Raw genomic sequence first — 19,601 nt, forward strand, 5'->3', positions numbered from 1 at the left:
AATTATAGTCAGATGACTGATTGATAGTGATACTAGGGTATTCAATTTTTGATTGATAATATGAGTTATTATGCAATGTAACTGTAATTGAGACTATGAAATGGATGCACAAAAAATTTGTCAACCAACCGACACACTGCTTGTATATTTATGAAAGTTGGATGTTTTTATGTTTTGTTTGTTTTTGTTTGTCTTTAAAAACCAATAAAACTTGTTTTAATAAAAAAAGGAAGATAATTATTACAAATTAAAGCAACAGATTGGGAAAAATGGAAAAACACAACTATCTCTAATAGGGAGAATATCTACAATCAAGATGAATATACTACCAAGGATATTATATTTGTTTCAGACAACTCCAATAAAACTAGGGAAAGAATATTTTGACGATTTAAATAAAATGATGTTGAAATATATATGGCAGGGAAAGAAGACAAGAATTAAACTAAAATTATTACAAGATACTAGAATGAGAGGTGGTTTGGACTACTGAATTGGGAATTATATTATCAGGCAGTAATACTGATGTGGATGAAAGAATTGTTTTGAGAAATACTAAACTGTTAACATTGGAAGGTCATGATTTACAATTGAGGTGCCATGCATTTTTGTGGTATAAGGAAAGTAAAGCGCATGGACATTTTTGGAGACATTATATTCGAGATGCCTTATTATCAACATGGGAGAAAATAAGGAAACATTATTTGAAAGTACCAATCTGATTATCAACAATGGAGGCATTTGCATACCCAGTTGTTTTTAAAATGGAACATATTGTTAGATATAATGAAATTTTAAATGAAAAGGGTGAAGTCAAAACAAAGCAAGAACTAGATGAACAAGGAATAAATATGAATTGGTATTCATATGTGCAAATACATTCTAGATATGAAAAAGATAGTAAGACAGATAGCTTTTATAAAGAATTTATTGAATTAGATAAAATCCTAACAGGTACTGAAGAGAGGATGATTAAAAATTTTTATGGTTACTTACTAGGGGTGAAATTAGAAGAACAAGTTAAAGAAATGATGATTGCATGGGGGAAAATTTTTGGATATGGGATAGATTTGGAAAAATGGCAGAAATTATGGACTAGAAACTAAACATTAACAATGTCAACAGCTTATGAAGAGAATTTGTATAAGATGTTTTACGGGTGACATTTACCCCCTGCAAGAATAGCAAAGATGTTTAAGGATTAAATCAGCGAAATGTTGGAAATGTCATCAGATACCTGGATTATATTAACATATGTGTGGATATGTGTGGAAGCTAAAAGGTATTGGATACACATGGTTGGAAAAAATGACAAAACAGCATATTAATTTAAAACCAGATATATTTTTATTGGGGATTTTACCTGAAGGTTACAATAAAGAAATAACATATCTGATTATTAATGTTTAACAGCAGCCAGAATTGTATTTGCTCAAAATTGGAAAAATGAAAAAATTCCAATGGAGGAGGAAGTGATTAAGAAAATAATGGAATGTGAAGAAATGAGTAGGTTAACATTAGCAATTAGAGAGCAAGAAAAAAAAGAGTCTTAAAAGATTTGGGATATATTTTATCAATGGTTAGATAGAAAAATGAGAAATTGAAGTATAACATAATAGTAATGAGATATTATAACCTATTATTTCTGAATAAGTTATATCATGAATAAAATTTAGTAAGAATTGAGATTTACTCTTAAAGATAATTTGGAATTGAAATTTTAATTTCAATGATAATATAACAATGATATAATATGATATGGAAAGCTGATTAATACAATATGAAAGTAAAGTTAAGAGGAAAAGATTATAGATATTGTGCACAGAATATATATATACCAAACTGACACACTATACAATTGAAAGAAGGTTTTATTTGTTGTTTTGTATGTTTGTTATAAAAAATAAAAAACTTTTTAATAATTCAAATCATGGAGAAAAGCAGCATCAGATGATTTCATAGTCTTTAACGCAGCATGGACATAATTAATACACTTACTGTTTGGCAACAAGCAAATAACACCACTGTTGAAAAATAAAGGGAACAAATGAGAATGCACACACTATTGAGGCATCTCACTCTTGAGCCACTAGAACAGCAGTCTCCAACCTTTCTGGTTTTGGAGTGGTGGCGGGGGGAAGGGGTGGTTTCGTTTACACATGTGCCACTTGCGCAAATGGAGCTTCGGGGGCTTGCATGCTGTTTGTGTTGCTTGGTTCTCAGTGGGTCGCGCAACAGTCTAAGGCTGTGGCCTGGAGGTTGAGGATCTCTGATGTAGGGAAAATGTACACCAAGATAACAAAAATGAGATTAACACCAACTATAGAACTACAACTAGTAGAAGAGCAGATGAGCTTGGGAAGAAATAGAAGCTGCGTAGATGGAATGTTTGTGCTTGAACAATTAATAGAAAAGAATAAAATAAGAATCTCTTTGCTACATTTGTAGACCAAGAGAAAGAATTTGATAAAACTGACAGGAAACTGCTATGGTGAACATTGACCCAATATGGGTTAAAGTAAGCAAAAGTTTATACTGGGATTGCAGAAGTGTAGTTAAAACAAATCAAGAAACATTGGACCTCTTAACAGAAATGACTGGAATAAAACAGGGATGTGTACTATTACTGCTATTGTTTATCACCTATATTGACAGCATAAGCAAAGAATCCAAACCCAAGAATGGTCTTTGCTTAAATAGTTTATCATTGGTTGTTTCATGTTGGGTTCTTTTTTAGTTGATTCCTGGAAATGTGTAAAAGCTGATTTCATACAGAATCATCAAACTAATGAATGTGCTCCACATCCTCATAATGTTGCTAGAATCTGTGAAGTTTGAGAAATGAAGCCAATAAAATGCTGATTTGCCTCTTACTCCAAGAGATAAGCTGTGCAAAGAGTTGTGGGACATGAAATATGGGAAGTCACATTTTATCTCACTTCCTGAAATCTGTAGTTTCCCCTTCCTCTTAAATAATGGAGCAACATTAAGCTCCACAGTGATGCTTCTACTCTGTGAGCTGCTATATGATATGTCCAGTGAGGCAATGAAGAAGAAAAGGAAGGTGGCATGGCACTGGATAACTGTTCCTTGAGCATTCCCCCATGGGCCAGCTCAAAAAAGAGATGACTAGTTCAAGGAAGGAGAGACAAAGGTCTTGGATAGCATTAAGAATATGTTCTTTTATAAAGAAAGGTGGGAAACAAAGCTGGAAGCCTGGTACAAAATAGCATTAATATAAAATGATAAAAAGAACTTACTGTACAATTAATGCATCATTCTGAATAGTATTTATGCATATGAAGCATTTACAAGCAGATCCTTTTCTTAATGCTGTATGTTTTAATTTTTTATTAGAATAAAACTACTGCACTGCAACTATTTTATTATTATCAATATTAACCCTGTTCAACTGGGTCACACAGTTAAATAAATATGCTTGCTTTCATTTTGGTATTATTCCTGCCTAGTAAAAATGCATTTTACAATAAACGATGCTACCATTTTCCTGCATCTGTAATGCATATGTCTATCTTTGCCTTTCCAAATAAAAATAAGTAGGCAAGTAGTACTATAGATGAACTTTTCTTGCAAATGTTATGAAATATTCACAAGCTGTAAAGGAGAAGGACATTTTATATTACCTCATAAATGTTGAATTGCTCTATTAAATCCAAATCTGATCCTTTCTTGTTCAGATGCTTCCGGGAAATTTTTTCCATCCCCAGCTCTTCTAGACAATCAATAACATCATAAAAAGAATCTTGATCTGGCAAGCCAGCTAATGTCTGAAAGTAAAAATGGAATTATTTCAATTTTTGTTCTGAACAGAATATCAAGTACAACTAAAGTGTCTATGAAGTCCTATGCATTGCTTGATATATGCCGATGTCTTTTGGGATAACTTTGGAGAATGGAAAGTTAATGGGATGATATAAATCACAGGAACAAAGGCAGAGCTGGGCTGCTGCTGGTTCATACCGGTTCGGGTGTACCATTTGTTAAGATTCTGTGCAATTTAGCGAACTGGCAAATCCCACCACTGGCTGGCCCTGCACACCCTGCCCTGTCCTATCTTGCCTCGCCCACCTTGGCCAGTGGCATGAGTAGTAATTATTCTCTGGTTCCTTTGCTTGCCCAGACCATGTGGCCCAGCTGATTTCTGCGCCTCACCTGCTCACCATGGCTGCCCACAAAGGTAAGGCACTCAACCAAAGGCCTGCCTCAGGGTGGACACGGCGAGGCTTGGTTGCCTTTCTGGCCTGGCTCTTACTATCTTTCCGTCAGCATGCTGCCCGCTCTCCCTTTGCCTCAGGTTGGAAGACGTGCCTGGCTGTGGCCTTCCCGAGCCTCCACCTGCATGACATCTGCCCAGTCCAGAGCGGGTCCCGAAAGGCAGCTGAGCCTCGCCATGTCCCTCCCCACCGAGAATCCTGCAGCTGCCAACTCTTTGCCAGTGTGAAAAGCCTGCAGCCATATGTCTTTGCTGGTGCAAGAAGCCTGCAACCACATGTCTTTGCTGGAGTAAGAATCCTCCAGCCATCACTCCAGTTTTGGTTCCAGTTGGCAAAGAGGCTGCTGCTGCGAGCCCTTTGTGCCAGCAAAAAATGGCAGCTACAGACTTCTCGTGCTGTAAAAGACCAGTGGCTGCAGGCTTCTAGGTCTCAAAAAGACAGGCGGCTGCAGGCTTCTCGCACTGAAAAAGACTGGTGCGGCTGCAGGCCAGTGTTCAGAGCAGGGTTGTGTGCCCAGCTGCACCAACAAAGGCCGGAGGTAGCTGCCTATTATTTCCTGCTGCAAAACCCTTTAAAAAAAAACCCTGACTGTTGGGCAGCAAGACCCAGCAAGAGATGAGGCATCAGAGAATCACCGTTGCTGCACAAAGATAAGTCAAAAGCTCTGGCCACCGCCACTTCAGCCCACCTGCACCAACCCACTTTGCCGTGAGTGACATCAAATTGGCCATGCCCACTCAGTCACATGACCTCTCCCAGCTGTGCCCAGCCGGTCTTTCGGATGAACCAGATGTTAAATTAGTTGGAGCCCACCACTGAACAAAGGCTTATAAGGAAAAGTTATTTCAACATGTAAGAAACTGAATATATAATTGAAGTCAGCCTTTTTTTTAAAGATTAGATTGACAATCAGATTATAACTTTGTTTTTATATATGACAACAGCAGCAGACTTCTCTATGTACAGAGATGGGAAAAAATCACATACACCCACAATGGAAAAATCAATGAGGAAATTAATGGAATATGAGGATAAGGCAAAATTGACTATTGTGATGACTATTATTTATTTAATTTGGTTTCCATTTGAAAACCACTCTTGCTTTTTTAATTTGAAACTAAAAAAAATGAAATTTTAACTTTGAGGTTTGATGATAGTAGTGGTGATAGAAGTATTGTAGTTCAAAGGCCATTGGTTTTTTTATTTTATCCTATCAAAAAAAATTAGAAGTCATATTTTTCTAATGCTTTTTTCTTTTTTGTTTGCAGGCTTCAATTTTGCTTTTTCCTTTTCCCTTTCTCTTTTTAAATTTCTTCTTCACCATCACCAACTAAAAAACTGGCGGTTGTGATTTTTCATTATTATGTATATAAAAATAATAAAATAATGAATAAAAATGATTAATTATATAACTATATGTGTTATAATAATATCATAATTTAATAATACTATATTGTATATAATAATATAACCCAGTTTAAACATCTGGCTAACGGTATGACCAACCCTAATAATTATATAAGAAATATATAAAACTAATGCTACACAGAATTATATAATAATAACAAAGGCCACTATGCTTAGATCCATGTATATAAAGGCACCACCTTCACACGTTGTGGGACTTGCATGCTCTGAGGAAAGTGAGAGCTATACCAGTAAATCGACCGCAATGTCAGCCCGGGATCCATCTTGAATCAGATTGGGGGCTGCCACAAGAGAGGATGGGTAACTATGGGAAGGAGAGTGAAATGAGAAGGGAGGATAGCCACAACAACATTCTTTTGCCAGAGCTCAAGGTCAAGTTGCTGGAGTTTGGAGGGGAGTGACTGAAGTTGATGGGAGTTCAGAATGAGGTGGTTTGGAGAGTGTAACTTGAGGATCATCAGTAAGGGGCTGAGTGTAAGTTTTAGTGTAGCAGGGGAAAACGCAGGGATTTAGATTTAGGGTTTCCCCAGATATGCCAATATGACTTCTCTAATAAATTCTTACTTGGATGGACTTTGTCTCTGAGTGTTGAATTTGGGATGGAAAGTTTGGTTGGAATGCTGACACATAATGGACAAGTCTCAAGAGAAAAGCTAAAAAAATGTTTTTCCCAATCAAACCATGAGTGATGGGAAGAAAAGAAGACACAGATACAAACTAGGAGATATAGGAACATACCCAGAATCAGCCATAAAGGACTTAAATGCCTATACACTAACACTCAAAGTTTAGTGGACAAACAAGGTGAACTTGAAATACTAGTACACAAAGGCAGGTATGATATAATTGCTATTACAGAATATTGGTGGGATGAAATTCATGACTGGGATGAAAGACTTCAAACTAATCAAAAGAAATATATGGAGGTGGAGTTACATTATAAGTAAGAGATCAATTGCTACATCTATACAGAAATGTGCAAAACCAAGGATTAAAACCTCCTAGTATGCATATGGTCAATATAAAAGAAAAAAAAAGTCATTGCCACCCAACTAAGCAGAAGAAATAGATGAACGTTTTGCAAACCAATTCAACACACACACATACACAGGAAACATACCATAGAAGTAACGGGAGACTTTGTCCTGATATCAACTGGGAGACAAACTGCATCAAGTGGGAGATTGAACAGGTTCCTAACCAATCTAGCTGATAACTTTGTCTTCTAAAAGGTGGAGAAGGGAAATAGAGCAAAAGCTATTTTGGATCCAATTCTCACTTACAGAGAAAGAGTGATAGAGGGAACTGAAGTTGCCAAAACTTTGGAGAAGAGTGACCATGTCAGATTGAAATTCAATATAATGAAATCAAAAGCAATAAAACAAAAGCAAATCAGTGTCTTAAACTTTAAAAGAACTAATATTATTAAGTGCTGTACCTTATGATTCTTGATGAGTGTATCTTTTCTTTTATGTACACTGAAAGCATTTGCACCAAGACAAATTCCTTGTGTGTCCGATCACACTTGGCCAATAAAGAATTCTATTCTACTCTATATTCTAACTGATTTCAACAACCTCAGAGAGAGCTTGGGAAAGGTTCCAGGATGAAAATCTTAAAGAGGAAAACAACTCAAGAAGCTTGGGTAATTCTGAAAAACATGATTATAAAAGCCCAGGACAATACCATTGAAAAAGAAAAAATCCATGAAGAAACCAGCATGGGTGCACAAAAATTTCCCTTAACTGAAAAGAATACATACAAAAAATGGAAAGAGGGATACATGACTAAGGCAGAGTACCAACAAATAGCTGGAAATTGCAAAGATGAAGTCAGGAAAGCTAAGGTTCAGAATGAAATAAGATTTGCAACAAATACGACTTCAGACTTAAAAACTAGATGTCACAGAACCTGGAGACAGCTGAATAGAAGAGAAAAAACTGGAGAAAATAACAAAACAAAAGACCTGCATATGAAATTAGAACGATTGTGGTAAAAGAAAGCAAAGCGACAGGCACCTTGGGTATAATCTCAAAACAACTGGAGCATCACTTGAACATCATTATCATTGATGAAATCATCATTATCCACTATTTGCAAAAATCAGGTTTATTTGGAACAGCTTACATCCTGCAATAATATCTTTAACACCATCAAACATCAATATCTACCTATTCCAGGTCTTGGGAAGGACTTGATAGGAGAATAAAAATGCCAAATCCTGTCTAAATATTTGACAGATTGGGCCATGAACCATAATACTAACTAATAACACAAGGCCACACTCTGGATATGCACATACACTACACCAATATATCACAACACCTTAGTTTTTAAAGAAGAAATCAATGTGAATTAATGCCAACATCTGGCAGTTAATAACAATAGGTCCAAGACCTTAGAAAAGATAGACTGATAGATTAAAATACTGTGGGATTTCTGAATACAAACTGATATAGTCTTGGATGAGCAATACATCCAATTTAATTATGGTTGAAAATTGTGGATATTCATGTGGCTGTATTACACGATAGTAGAACAGAAGACAAAGAATTGGAGAGGGTCATATTGTACCAAGATCTAAAAATCAAAACTGAAAGAATTTGGTTACAATGGTGGTGATGGTGATGGGCATACTGGATGCCATATCCAAAGGCCTTGGACAATACTTAGCAAATCTATTCATTGACAAAATTTCCATCTGTCACACTGCTTAGATTAAATATAATATATTATAACATCCAAGGTTTCTATGAAACCTTGGTGCAAATGAAGGCCACATCAGCTAAATAATTGGTAGCTGCAATTTCATGTAGTTGTGTACCTCAAAACAAGTGGAGCACTACTTGAACACCATCATCACTGAGAAAATCACCATCAGTCAATTGCAAAACACAGCTTTACTTGGAACAGCATACAAACCGTGATCCCTTTAACACCATCAAACAAGGACACCTGCATATTCCAGCTCCCTGAATAAATGTCAAATCCAGTCTAAATATCTAGCTGAATGTGCATCTAATTCAAAAAAATAGCAAAGACCTGCAAATAGAAGTTGAATGAATGTGGTAAAATAAAGCAAACATATTACCAATGATCACAGGTGTCAAAACTCTAAAGTTACTTGAACATGATTAGCATTGACAAAATCACTATAAATCAACTGCAAAAAAGCAGTTTTGCATGAAAAAGCTTATATTTTGCGACTCTTTTCAAATAACATCTGCCTAGCCCAATTCATAAGGAAGTACTAAATAGGTGGATAAAAATGCCAAATCTACTCTACACATGACTAATTAATTAACCATAATAAAAAGTACCGTATATATTCAAGTATAAGCCGACCCGAATATAAGCCGAGGCACCTAATTTTACCACAAAAAACTGGGAAAACTTATTGACTCGAGTATAAGCCTAGGGTGGGAAATGCAGCAGCTACTGGTAAATTTCAAAAATAAAAATAGATACCTCTATGAAAAATAGATACTTCTATGAAATATAACTAAAAAGGCATCTTGCTTTCATTAGTGTCAAGATGGCATGAATTAACATGGCATACTCAATTGCAAGTTAACTTCATTCACTCTTGGCATTAAAAATGCAACCGGGAGGGAATTATTATCTAATTAAAACTTTCACTAGGACAGTTGAAAGTAAGTTTGATGTTCACAATTTCCTCTTTGAAAGAGACCAGTAAATAGGGAACAAGAAGATGAAGAAAAAGAAGTGTGTTTTTTCACACTTTCCACACTGCAGTGAACAAAAATGGCATCATAGGAACAGGCTTATTCTCAGTCCAAAGGTTTGTTTCTGATTTCTTCCCTGATTTAAGGGAAATTTGGGAAACGATCTCACTATCATGAAAGGTTTAATTGATTCACTAACCCAAAAGAAGATGCAGATGTTGACAGTGGGAGGCAGGAGTCACTCTCTCCCTTGCAAGAAAAAAGCAAGAGCCATTCTTATGATATCTCTCTCTCTCTCTCTCTCTCTCTCTCTCTCTCTCTCTCTCTTCTCTCCCTCCTCCTCCCTGGAATAAGTCAAGCCCTTTCAGCACGCATGACTGCGCGTCGCAGAGACCTTGCAAATGCAAAATCCGGGTTTTTGCATTTGCAAGGTGCAAAGCGGCAGGGGCGGATCTCGTACTGGAAAGGGCTTGACTGTATTCTGGGGAGAGAGATCATAAGAACAGCTCTTGCTTTTTTCTTGCAAGGGAGAGAGTGACTCCTGCCTCCCACTGTCATCATCTTCTTCTTCTTCTTTTGGGTTAGTGAATCAATTAATTTGGGAAACAAACTCACTATCATGAAAGTCAGTGTTCTCTGCCCGTGGGGCATTTGGAAGAAAACGCCCCGCGGCATATCCACGCCAGCGTGTAAGGGGAATCAGAAATCCCCGCGTTCAACGCCTAGCACAGCAGAAGAGAAAACGCAGCTGTGAGCAAATACTGGGAAAACCTGATTGATCAGAAAAAGGAGGCAAAAGAGGGAGGGGTGGTGGTGGACAGAGGTCCCACTGGTATTTGTGAAACACTCGGTCGGCAGTGAAACACTCGGTCGGCTCAGAAAACAACGCGAGCCGAGGTGGCTTCGGCTCTGCTTGGCTTCGTTTCCTCAGCCCCAGCTGCTTTCAGTCCGCTTGGGAGGAGGAGGAGGTGGTGGCGGCGGCTCGCGTTGTTTTCTGAGCCCGCGAGCCTAGAGCCAGGGCGCTTTCATTGCACGGCGGAGCTTCTTGTCTCAGGAAACGCTGGGCATTGTTGCTGCCCCCTGGGGGGAGGGCGATTCTGGGCTGCGTGATTGGGGGACTTCGTGGCTTTGGGTGGGTGGGAGCGAGGACGGATGGATTCTGCGAAGTGGGGCTTGCCTGCCCTTGCTGGCTGCCTCTGCTTCCTTAGGGGCAGGGAAGGGGGTTCGTCTGGACCAAGGGTGAGTCTCCCCCACAGTTTCCCCTGAAGGATCTTCCGTCGCTTTTGCCTTCTCCCTACGTCTTCCCTCTGTTAAAATCCCCCCCCCTCCACTTATTTTCGGGCAGATAGATTTCGTGTCTGAGCATTGTCACATGACGGTGGGTCTTTCCGCCCCCCTAGAAACAGTTAAAAAAAGAAAAAACAATATATCCTCATGCAAAAACTTTTCTGCTTCCGATTACCCCCATGCTTACAAGTTGCAAAGGAAACACGGAAGCAGGGAAGCGGCTGCCCAGCTCCGGAGCTCCACACCATTTTTTTCTCAGAGGGGAATCTCACTCGAGTATAAGCCAAGGGTTTTTTTTTTCAGCACAAAAAATGTGCTGAAAAACTCTGCTTATACTCGAGTATATACTGTACTTAATTTTAGCAGAATAATAGCTGGAAAGAACCTTGCAGGTCTTCTAGACCAACCCCCTGCTCAGGCATGAACCCCTATAGTAGTGTTGGCGAACCTTTTCGGCACTGAGTGCTGAAATGGGAGTGTGCAGGTGTGAGAGCAAGGGAAACTTGAAGAGCAACTCCCTGTTGGCCCTCACCTGTTGCTCTTCCGGGTTCCAGCATGCGCATGTGCACTGGCCAGCTGGTTTTTACACGCGCAGGCATGCTGAAAACCAGAAGAATAGCTCCCCGGCATGCATGCATGTGCTGGAAACCAGAAGCTCAACTTCCTGGCGTTCACATGCACGCCAGGAAGCTGCTGTTCCAATTTTCGGTGCTCTCATGCACTCGAAGACCAGCTGTCTGGCATGCCAGAACCCCAGAAGAGAAACAGGTGATGGCTGGCATGCCCAGAGAGATGGCTCTGTGTGCCACTTCCAGCACGCGTGCCATAGGTTCGCCATCACGACCCTATAGCATTGCAGACAAATGGTTGTCCAATCTCTTCTTTAAAACCTCTAGTGTTGGAGCACCCCAACTTCTAGAGGCAAACTGGTCCACTGATTAATTGTTCTGTCAAAAAGTATTTATATTACAATACAACAATAATAATAAATAAAGATTTTTCAGAAAAGGTGTGTTTCTTCTTTCTATTATGATAGAACCAAATTCTTCCATAACGGTGTTGATGGATTTAAGATGTGAAAGTTGAAATCAGTCAAAACAGACAAGTTATTTGTTTCAGGGACAGCAAAAAAGCACTAATTTTTAATGATCTGACTCTGAAATTAAAATATTATTAGAAAAACAAAATAAAAAGTAAAATGCAAATTATATAAAGCAGAGGAATCCAGAGTTGGAAAAAGTGTTTTAAACTTGAGACTTAATTACAGCAGATGTCTTCAAACTTGGCAACTTTAAGATTTGTTGATTTCAATTCCCATAATTTCTCAATCAGCTATGTTGGCTGGGGAATTCTGGGAGTTGAAATCCATGCCAAGTTTGAAAATCCCTGAACTAGAGTGAGAAGTGGGCTTAAAGATGACTCAGGTTCTCAAATTACTTTTGTGGGATCAAGAAAGGGGAACAGGGTTTAGGAAAAATGGAATTTAATGTCAAATTTAGGAACTGAGATAAAATAAGAAAAGGAATCTTAAAAGGAATCCGAAGCAAAAACTGCGAGGTAGTGAAAAGTACTCCCCAACCTGTGGGCTGTATCCCCCCAATTTGTGCTAGCATCACGAGTGTCATGTGGGCACTTGTGGTGCTGTTCATGCAAGCATATGCATGCATAAAGGGGCCCTGCCCCTCCTTCCTCCGGGCTGCAAACCCAGAAAAGTTGAGGAACTCTGCTCTACAAGGATACTTGTGTTTCATTGTGCGTCTAGATATGCCAGTTACAGCTACTGGTGGAATGTCAAGAAAGTTAGATCATGGCCACTCCATCTCAAAGTTTGTCATTGCTTCATCTATTGTGAGTTTTTTTGCTATGCCTTCAAGTCAATATTGGCTCCTGGCCACTGCCTGGACAACTCCCTGCAGTTTCTGTGGCAAGAGTTTGGAAGTGGTTTGCCACTGCCTTCTTCCTAGGACTGACAAACTTGCAAAAAGGTCAAACAGTGGCTTTTATGCCTAAGGCTGAACTAGAACTCCCAGTCTCCTGGGTTATAGCCTCATCCTTAACTATTACAGCAAATTGGTTCTTTGTAATACTGAGTGAAAGTAGTATACAGGTAGTCCTCAATTTATGATCAGTCACTTACTGTTTGAAATTATGATGGGACTAGTTCAGATGCTTTATGATCCAGGCCATTGTAAAATATTGTGTCATCCCATCCTCTAAGGTTACATAACTAAATTTCAGATGCTTGGCACTTGGCTTGTAGCATCCTGTGGTCATTTGATTGCAATTTGCAATATATTTTGCTGGTTAACAATTCTTGACTCTTTGGGGATCATATCATATAATACATAGTCTGAAAGAACCTTGATGTATTATCAAAGGATTATCAAAGATTATCAAAGGAAGAAAGCATTAAAAATCCATTTCAATATTAATATCTCTGTTGACTTTAAAATAACTTTCTAATTATAACTTAACATAGAAAACTCTGAATATATTTGAATACATGTATGTCAAATTAAAACAAACCTTATTTATTAAAGTCATTGCATAAACTAGTAACTCTGTATCAAGTCCATCCTTTTCCTCCAAAATCTCCATGACACTGGACCATGGCTTGAGACCTGAACAAAGAAATATTAATATTATAAAGAAGAATTTTGTTCGCCTGTATTAGCTATTTAAAAAAAAGATTAATATTTAAAAATAATGGATCATTGATGGGGGAGGGGAGGGCTTCTACCCTCCTCACTGAGCCCATAAGACTGGAAATGGGCGAGCACAAGGTACCAAAAAAATAGAAACAGTGATCCTGGGCCTATCCTGGTTTGACAAATGGTACTCCACCATCACATGGGAGGTGGCTACAGAAACTAAGTCTGGAGATAGGCCCTGAACCTGCTCAGTCAGATGTTGGAGATGGCCCAATGAAGCAGCAGCACTGGGCGAAGAGAGAAGGGCACTGCTGCTTCACAGCAGCCCCCAGCCAAACCTCAGATTTCTAGAGAGTACCGGGACCTGGCTGAAATATTCAGTGAGGAGGAATACAACGGGCTACCCCATCACCGCCCCAAAGATTGGGCCATAGAGTTTGTATCAGGTGTTAAACTACCCAACCAAAGATGTACTCCATGACCCTGAAAGAGATGAAAGAGCTAAGAAAGTACATCGAGACTAACCTACCCAGCTGGCTATGTCTAGAGTAGCCACCCCAGTCCTCTTTAAGGAGAAAAAAGACAGGTCAATGAAGCTTTGTGTGGATTTTAGAGGAATAAACGTATGCATGGAGAACACCTACCCACTTCCCCTCATGAAAGACATGCTGACCCACCTGGCCAAGGGGAAAGTGTTCACCAAACTAGACCTGCAGGAGGTGTACTACCAGGTACGAATCAAAGAAGGGACAAGTGGAAAACACTTTTTAACTGCCCCTTAGGGAGCTTCTAATTCAAAGTAATGCCCTTTGGGATGCAAGGTGCTCTGGCAGTATTCATGCAACTGATAAACGAGGTGCTACATGAGCACTTGTATAAAAGAGTCCTTGTATACCTAGATGACATTGTTATCTTCACAGAGACCCTAGAACAACATGTGAAGTTATTGCAGCAAGTATTGGAGAAACTCCTTGTGGTGAAATTATATACAATGTTATCGAAGTGTGAGTTCCACAAGACCAGTCTGGATTACTTGGGCTACCAAGTATGAGCAACGGCATAGAGATGGACCAGGCTAAAGTAAAAGCCGTTTTACACTGGCAACCCCCACATACGTGAAAACAGCTTCTTGGGGTTCATGAACTTCTACTGGCAGTTTATCCCCTCGTTTGCTGAGATCCTGCCCATCACCGAACTATTAAAAACTGGGGAAGACCTCAACAACTACAACTGAGTCAGCCCCTACAGTGGACCCTGGTATGTCAGCAGGCTTTTGAGTTATTGAAGAGGCTGTTCGCTAAGGAGCCAATCCTCAATACCCTTTTGTAATCCAAGCCAATGCCAGCAATGTGGCCGTCGCAGCCATTCCCTTCCAAAAAATGCAGAAAGCAACTTACAGTCTTGTACTTATACCCCCTCAAAAAACTGACTGAAACTGAGCAGAGGTGAGCGGTGTAGGAGAAAGAAGCCTAGCAATCAGGTGGGCCCTGCTAACCTGGAGCCACTTCCTTGAGGGCAGTGGTGTGCTGTTTGAGGTATGGACTGATCACAAGAATTTAAAGGCACTAAATCACCTCCTGCAAGCTCTTCCCAAAGCAGGTCCGTTGGGCACAATATTTCAAATGATTAAACTTCGAGCTGAAGCACATCCCAGGAAAGAAGAACATCCTGGTGGATGCTTTGTCACATAAACCATGGTACCACAGCAAGCGTGAAGAGGTGGTTCATAAAATGATCCTCTCTTCCAAACTACCTTACAGGCCATAACTAGAGGTCAGGCCAGGCAGAGAAGAACCCCTGACGAAGGGAGAATGACCCAAAGCCTAAAAGATGAGCTGCCAGCTGCCCCATGGTTCAGACACAACCCGTGAATACTAACTCCCAAAGATGACTAGCCCGGAAAGGCTCCAAATTGTATGTGCCCAGCAGCTCTGTGTTCTCCAAAAGTATCATGACTCGAAGCAAGTGGAGCATTTCGCCTACCTGAAAACCCTGCATCTGGCCAGAAGGCAATTCTGGTAGCCAAAGATGAAAAAGGTTATTGAGGATAATGTTAAGAGTTGTGCCACCTGTGCCGCCATGAGGAAGAGACCAGGGAGACCCCCTGGACTGCTCCAACAGGTAGCCGACCCGTCCCAACCCTGGGAGGAAATAGCCATGGATTTAATTGTTGAACTCCCTGCGAATGGAGGGAGTACTGTCATCTGGACCGTCATCAACTTGTTTTCCAAACAAGCCCATTTCATAGCTTGCCCAGGGCTCCTGTCAGTGCGGAAGTTGGCTAACCTGTTTATAAAGTGTATCTACAGGTTGCATGGTGTCCCTCGTAGGATTATCTCCAATGGGGGGGTCCAATTCGCTGCTAAGTTCTGGAGGAAGTTCATGGTGGAACGTACGTGGTGGAACAATATTTGAGATTCTATGTCAACCACCAGCAAACAGACTGGGCAGAGTTGTTGCCATTTGCTGAGATGGCATATAACAATACAGTGCACAGTAGCATAGGGCTGACCCCATTTCAAGTCACTAGCAGCATGGATTTTATCCCTATGCCTGAGCTCCCCCAGGAGCCCCCCTCCTTCATGTTGCTAGCAGAGTGGATGGAGTCACTGAAAAAAGCCTGGGAAAATACCAAATAAGCCCTATGGGAGGCAGTGGAAGCATATAAGACCCAAGCTGACAAGCACTGCTCTCCCCAACTGCAGTTTAAGGTCTACTTGTCCACAAAATATCTGAAAAAAGATCGGTCTGAAGTTCAGAGGGCCTTTCCCTACAGTGAAAGTTATTAACCCGGTCACTTGCAACTTAAGCTCCCTCAATTGTTAGAGAAAGTGCATCTGCTTTTCTACAGCAGTTTATTGAAACCTGTTGTGGGCTCTCAATTCAGGCCAATAGGTAGGATATCACCCAAGCCAATAGTGGTTGAAGGTCAAATACTGTCAAGCCCAAAATTGACATAAGTGTAGTAATTGACATAAGTGTAGTCTTAGTATATATTCTTTTTCTTACTTTCTCTGTGGTAGTCATGGGGGGAAGGGTTTCGAGCTTGACACATTCCTAAGGAGGGAGGAGTGGAGATAAAGAGAGTGTTTTGGCTAGGTGATCTTTCTTCTCATGGGAAACAAGCTGTCCATGGTTGGGCCCCTTGAGGTGGAGATTTATGATATCAAGCAAGATTGATTTACTTCTATTGAAGAATGTGACTTTTGGGGGTTGGTTCTAGCTTGTAATATTGTGGGGTAATTCCGGGTTGTGTCAGATCCAGAATTACCATGGACTTTGCCAGTTTGATGCTGTCCTAAATAAAAGAAATCTTTTTGGAAGATGGACTTTGTACTTTTCTTTTTAAATGGATTTAATCACTTGGAAACCTGACAAACACATTACGAGGTAAAGAAAATCCTAGATTCGAGAGAACACAAGGGTCAGTTGAAGTATCTAGTGCACTGGAAGGATACCCCCTTGCTGAAGCCACCTGGGTGAAGAGTTGGAAGGTGAGAGCAGATAGGTTAGTGAAGCAATTTCATGATATGTACCCCCAAAAGCCAAAAGGTCCTCCCGGGGAAGGGAGAGGATGGTTAGGAGTGCTTGACTAACTTCACTGTGCTCTGTCTCTCTTTTGTGGGAGGGTTCCTTCAATTGGGAGGGGGAGCCTGTCAGGCCAGAAACTGACCTGGCTATGGCCATTTAGTTTCTGTGGGGTTTCTTTCTCAGGATTTCAGGCTGACACAGCTTAGAGCTGGAGAGGAGAGTAAGATGGGCATTGATATCAAATAGCATAGCTTTCTGGTATGTCATAGGCATTCCAATGGCTGGCTGGGTAGAAAAGGAGGAGAGAGGTAACCAAGCAACCAGCCAGCTTCCAGATTGGACAATGTGATTTATTGTTTTGAGAAAAGGGGAAACGTTTCCTCTTAAGGTTGTGGAAAGCACGGGAAGATTTAGAACTGGCTTTCCACTGGATTGTGCCAAGATGATATCTCTAAATAAAGCTGTTCTTTGAAGAATTACCCTGCCTTGGAGTTCTGTTTTGAAATGGATGTATTATTTGGAACCCTGACAAAAGGTGGAAAACAAGTAAATAAGTAAATAAATGAATGGGTATTTAAATACACTTTTGCAGTTAGAAATCCTACTGAAACTGTGAAATTAAACAAGTTTGGAGTGTAGATGGATGCCAAATTTCTTATACAATGAATTAATTCAAACAAATTCTAACCAGTTCTATGTAAAATCTGAAAAACAGTATTACAACTGCCTTCTCATACTAATCTTAGAGCTATATGGCAATCTTTTAGTCATTCTGGGACATCAATTCACTGTTTTTTATAATATGCCAAAATAATCCCTTTTGCAGAACATTCATTGCAATTGTCTCAAGAGAGATCCAACCAATGGTGTTGTATAATATACATGTACTGGAGACTATGACTAATCTTTTGGTTTAACAAAATATTCACGTATTTTTGCATCCCTCTCAATCTATCCTCCCCCCATTTTAATAATTCCTTTTAATAATTTTTCTCTAACAAATACATTCTATAAACATCTGGTTTTGGATTCAAATGTTAATGAATAGTTTAGGAAAGAATATTAAGAGTGCTGATTAGTTTTGGGCTTTCCCCCCCTTTTTGTATCCAAAGAAAAATATCAAATGACCCCCACACTATTTTTGTACTGTAAGTATCTTTTAACAAATAGAATAATCCACAATTAGTTCCCCTTAGAAGCATAATATGACTCACCCCTTTTTGCATCGACAGTAGCCACTGCTTCCATAAGAAGGGATGAATTGGATTCAGTATACTCCACGAAAACAAGAAACAATTTCAGTGCTGTCTTTACAACCAGGCGAAACTGCAAGGGAAGAACAGCTATTCATAAATCAAACTGTAAAATTTGCAGAATGGTTGTTTTCTTTTACTGCAATGCAGGCTAATCCTATGTGGAAATAAATCAGTGCAATAGCAGCATCGCTATCCCTAAGTAACTGATTGAACAAAAATATGCTTCATCTTCTAAATTAAATGTCAAAGTAGAACAAAGAGCAAATCCATAAAACATGTATAAATAGCTAGTCTAGCCTAGTTCCTTACTCTTTTAAATCACTCTTTAGGTGCTATCTAAACACCTTTAATTACTGATGCCATAATTTATACAAGATACTGTTAAAGCATATGGTCTAAAAGCTAATTCTATTTTCTGTGTGGTTGTAAGTCTAATCATCTTTTATTTTCTTGATCAAATTCAGAAACTATTGGATTGTGTAACTTCCACTTTCATTTTTTTTAATGCTCAGTTATCATTAACATATAAAATTTGCTGAAAAACTCTACTCACCTTGTATTTTCTATTTTTGAATTTATCTTTTAACTTTTTAATATATTTTTTTCCTCTTTAATTGTGATCATATTTAAAGGTGATCTTGAATAAAGAAAAGGGAATTGATTCCTAATTCATTCACAGAAACGGGGTTTTCTATAATGAAATGTGTCATATATATCAAGAATTCCCTCAGTTAAATGAATGAATAACTGAATACATAGATTTAAAATGATGTAATTTTGGTAAGAACAAAATTTGGACTGATGTATACCATTAAAAAACATAGAATATGTTCAGAAAGAAGCAAATTAAGTGTAGGAAGTATGAATTTCTCAGGCTAAGAAGGGGAATTAATGTGGAAAAGTAAATTTAAGTATCAAGATCCAAATCATGTTAGAAACATAAAGATTTGCAATGTTATGCAGAGCATGGTTTCAAGTAGCTAAGAAATTTGGAAAATCCTAAAACAGCCTAGTCACTGCTTGTTTTTGAGCAGATATGGCTCAGAACTATTTTTAAAAAGAAAAACGGTAGTAAAAATATCCCAAAAAACATTCTTACCTTAGACCCAATGAGTATGTACAACCACTGGATGGTTTCATTGTGATTTATTAGTCCATTCATCCCATCAACATACAGCATAATTTGTCCCAGTGCTAAGGAAATAAAGATTATTTTTTAAAATTGTTTTATTTAACAATTTGCTATTACAAGCTAAAACCATACAATTATCAAATATAAAGTATATAGGGGTCACTGAGTTGATCAAGAGTCAAACTTTGATCAGACTGAAACGGAAGTTTTTCACAATCTAAATATAATTTCTTATTAGCATATAGTAGCCCTTGACTTACAACCATTCATTTAGTGACCATTTGAACTTACAGTGGCATTGGAAAAAGTGATTTATGATTATTTTTCACACCAACAACCACTGTAGCATGACCATGGTCACCTGATCAAAACTTGGGTAAGTGGCATGTATTTAT

General features: G+C 39.0%; 1 protein-coding gene across 11 annotated transcripts in view; it reads right to left on the reverse strand.

Moving 5' to 3' along the window:
- The window catches only part of FHOD3 (formin homology 2 domain containing 3), a 288,676-nt gene that overhangs the window by 145,829 nt on the left and 123,246 nt on the right, over window positions 1-19,601 (reverse strand). For all 11 annotated transcript variants that reach the window (XM_026719582.2, XM_087916030.1, XM_026719581.2 and 8 more), the window contains exons 6-9: window positions 19,174-19,268; window positions 18,033-18,144; window positions 13,163-13,257; window positions 3,645-3,788 (exon numbers count right to left, since the gene is read on the reverse strand). In XM_026719582.2, coding sequence (XP_026575367.1) covers window positions 3,645-3,788; window positions 13,163-13,257; window positions 18,033-18,144; window positions 19,174-19,268 — 446 coding nt within the window. The remainder of the gene's footprint in view (window positions 1-3,644; window positions 3,789-13,162; window positions 13,258-18,032; window positions 18,145-19,173; window positions 19,269-19,601) is intronic.

This window comes from Pseudonaja textilis, chromosome Z (assembly GCF_049901715.1).
Source record: "Pseudonaja textilis isolate UNSWEBS1 chromosome Z, rPseTex1.2, whole genome shotgun sequence".
In the NCBI taxonomy this organism is placed as follows: domain Eukaryota; kingdom Metazoa; phylum Chordata; class Lepidosauria; order Squamata; family Elapidae; genus Pseudonaja; species Pseudonaja textilis.